The 3,375-nt window shown below is 39.9% G+C and overlaps 1 protein-coding gene across 1 annotated transcript in view; it reads left to right on the top strand.

Annotated features, from left to right (window-relative positions):
- LOC104546534 (sal-like protein 1) overlaps positions 1 to 1,740 on the top strand; it is a 6,028-nt gene extending 4,288 nt beyond the window's left edge. The window contains 1 exon segment of the mRNA XM_010191953.1: positions 231 to 1,740. Coding sequence (XP_010190255.1) covers positions 231 to 671 — 441 coding nt within the window. The 3' untranslated portion in view covers positions 672 to 1,740.
- Positions 1,741 to 3,375: the final 1,635 nt, after the last annotated feature.

The raw sequence follows: 3,375 nt of genomic DNA, 5'->3' as shown, positions 1-3,375 counted from the left end.
GCAGGAAAATGGGGTATTCTGGGTAATAGTGATGAGCTAATCCAGAAGAAGTTTGTTTATTATTCCAGATGGGAAGCGGAGCCCTGCATCTGCTACCTTTAGTGCCATTCATTATGTAACAAGACTGGACGTATTCATGGACTGCTGCCTTCTCTGTGATCAAAATAAGTTTGAAATCCCTGTCAACCCCTATTTTTTGTTTGTTTGTTTCTTCCTTTCTTTCTTCTCAGGTTCACATGGGCACTCACATGTGGAACAGTACTCCTGCAAGACGAGGCAGACGACTTTCTGTAGACAGCCCCATGACCTTTCTAGGAGGCAATCCTGTAAAGTTCCCAGAAATGTTTCAGAAGGATTTGGCTGCACGGGCGGGGAATGGAGACCCCTCCAGCTTCTGGAACCAGTACGCAGCAGCACTCTCCAATGGCTTGGCCATGAAGACCAACGAGATCTCCGTCATCCAGAATGGTGGCATCCCTCCAGCGCCGGGGGGCCTGGGCAACGGTGGCAGCTCTCCCATCAGTGGCTTGACGGGAAGCCTGGAGAAGCTCCAGAATTCAGAACCCAACGCACCTCTAGCTGGTCTGGAGAAAATGGCAAGCAATGAAAATGGGACTAAGTTCCGTTTTACGCGTTTTGTGGAAGACAACAAAGAAATCGTAACAAATTAGGAAAAACTCCATAAATAACATTCCTGCAAATAGTGCAACCTAGGGTTGCTTTTTTTTCAAGCTGCAGGCTACAACGTTACAAAGACTTTCTTTTGTACCATGTTCTACTTCTAGAGTTCTAAGAAAGCTTATTTATTAGTGATGTAACCTTGCTTTGCAAACAAATGCAAGCATTAACTTTGGTCTCCTGTATTTTGAACTAAATACTAATCGACTAGAGTGCTGTAAACTTGCTGTAACATTTATGGCAGTTGCAAGTCTGTTCTGCTAGGTGATCTTATTCTGGCATTAACTTATTTTCTATATCCAGTTTAACATGAACTCTGGTATTGATGCGATGCCTCAGTGATGCATTAGATCTCTAATAAAAATCTGTATATAAATGTACACTTCGATCCTGCTGGAAATTTTATCAGCAAACACATTGTTTAATTTTCCAAACAGAATTAAGAGAAGGACTGAAAGAATATCGACTGAACAGTGTGGATCCTTTACACAGCTCAGTTTTTGATTTTTATTATGAAATTAAAACTGCTTTAATTTTTGTAGGTTTAACATTTTCCGTTTTGAAATGTTATTTGTATTGTGCTTTTTACTTGAGTCGTCTTAAATGTTAATACATTTCTGTACAGTAATAAGCACGCAGATTATTAGAGAAGATACTGAAGTGTTGTTTTGGTAGTCGAAACTGAGACGTAACATTTTGCCTTGTAGGTATATTCATTATAGAAAATGTGCTGGACTTTCACAATGCTGCTAAGTATGGCATCTTGAACAACTTCCGTGGACAACTGTAGATGCTCCTGTATATACAATAAGACATCACTTTCATTAAAATTTACATATGTTCCTTACAAGACCAAGCCCTACTCCTTGACCAAGGGAACAAGTATAGTGTTTGTTTATTTTGTATTAGGTACTGGGGGGGCAGGGGGAACCTTGGACTGTTACATGCACTTTCTCGGAAAGTTGAAAGGATAAAAGGTCCAGTTTCTTTAACATTTAATACTTACTAACAGCAGAGATACTGTAATTTTACTCGAGTAATCAAATACATTTTTGCAACAGATACAATTCTCTGTCTCTGTGTTTTTAAAGTGTACCTGTATTTAGTAATCACTTTGTATTATTTACCCTTTCCCTTGGTTAACATGAACTGTCTAGGTTGTATGTGTGTGTTTATATTTGTAAGTATGGGTATACATATATGTATTGCATATTAATTGCTAGTATATTTTTCATACCCTCTAATAGTGGGAAATTTCTTCTTAACTATTCAAATCCTTCTCATAAAATTGTAGATATTTTGGCATTTTTCATTTCCTTATTAAAAAAAATGCTGCTAGCACAGACCTTATCAAGCCTGGGTAAGTTTCCTTTGAAGGAAATAGTTTATCACATTTAAGGCTTGATTTGGTTCAAATGTTTTATATTTGATATTAATTTTACTCTTATGAGATTATATGTCTGTGGCATGCTTACGCTGCTATATCTGTGTTAAGATGTCCACTTGCAAGCCTCCATATATTATATGGGGTTTATAACTTGATTGTAAAAAAAAAAAACCACACAAAAAAAGACAAAAATTGCTTTGGCAATTTGATTTGGCTTTCCTTATGCACCTGCAATGATCATTAACCTCAATGGGAGTTTGGGGAAACAGAATTCAGCCCAATATTTTCACGCTGTAGCATTCTATCTCCTCACATTATCATTTATGAAAAACAGATCAGTTTGCCTGCCTTCAAATTATGCCTTCTAAAAAAAACCCATCAGAAATAACCAATTTTGTGTTCATGTGAATATATATTTTTTTTACAAATCAAAAATTCAGTTATTTTGTGTTATGAGATTTTTTTTAATATCCACGAGTAGCTTGCCTTTTTACACAAGAAGTAATTGCTCTGCTCTTCCCACTTGTTGTAAACTGGGCATCACAGAGGATTTAACACTGAATAGCTGGGATAAGAAATACTTTTCTTGAAGACTCTTACCCTTCATATTACTGTAGTCTGAATACCTCTTGGACTTCATGTCTTTAGAACTTTTTCCTGTTCCAATGTGATGATTCATCTCGTACATGATAATGCATTTTTGTTAACGTGTAAGTTGTACACCAGAGCCAGCTGGCTTGTCAATGTGAGTATTTTAAGAATTTTGAGTCACCTTTTGGTCTCAGAAAAAGGTAAATTAAACAGATTTTGGTGATTTTATCAATGAAACACTAACTAATTCTCTTTTTAAATGGAGTGTAGACTTGTGTAACAGAACAGCAAGGCAGGCTTAGCAGGTTTTCCCCTCACGCGGCTTGACTGTCATTAATGGCTTTAACACCAGCCCTCGGAGCCTCTTCTCACGTTAAAGCCAACTCTTTGGGTGCCGAGGGCGGTGCAGGGATCCGTCCAGGTTTTTTGGGCGGGCCCGGGAAGGCCGCGCCCGAGGCTGTAGGCCCCTAAACTCGTGAGCCTCCCCGGGCACTCGGCTTCCTGGGCGCTGGGTAACGTACACGCTTGGCCGTTCAAAGAAAAAAATTGAAGTATATGTATACGTATCTGTATATGAGGCCATTTTCTTTCTCGTATGTGAGGGTCCGGGAGGTCCCCTCCGCTCCCTCAGGCGGAGCCCGTCTGCCGCGCGAGGACAGCCCTCAGCCCGCCGCCCGCGCGCGGTGGTGTGAGGCGGGGGCAACTCGCGTCGCCAGGCG

This window comes from Mesitornis unicolor, unplaced genomic scaffold (assembly GCF_000695765.1).
Source record: "Mesitornis unicolor isolate BGI_N332 unplaced genomic scaffold, ASM69576v1 scaffold44230, whole genome shotgun sequence".
NCBI lineage: Eukaryota > Metazoa > Chordata > Aves > Mesitornithiformes > Mesitornithidae > Mesitornis > Mesitornis unicolor.
The sequence above is the reverse complement of the archived record's forward strand: the minus strand, read 5'-3'. Positions and strand labels throughout refer to the sequence as shown.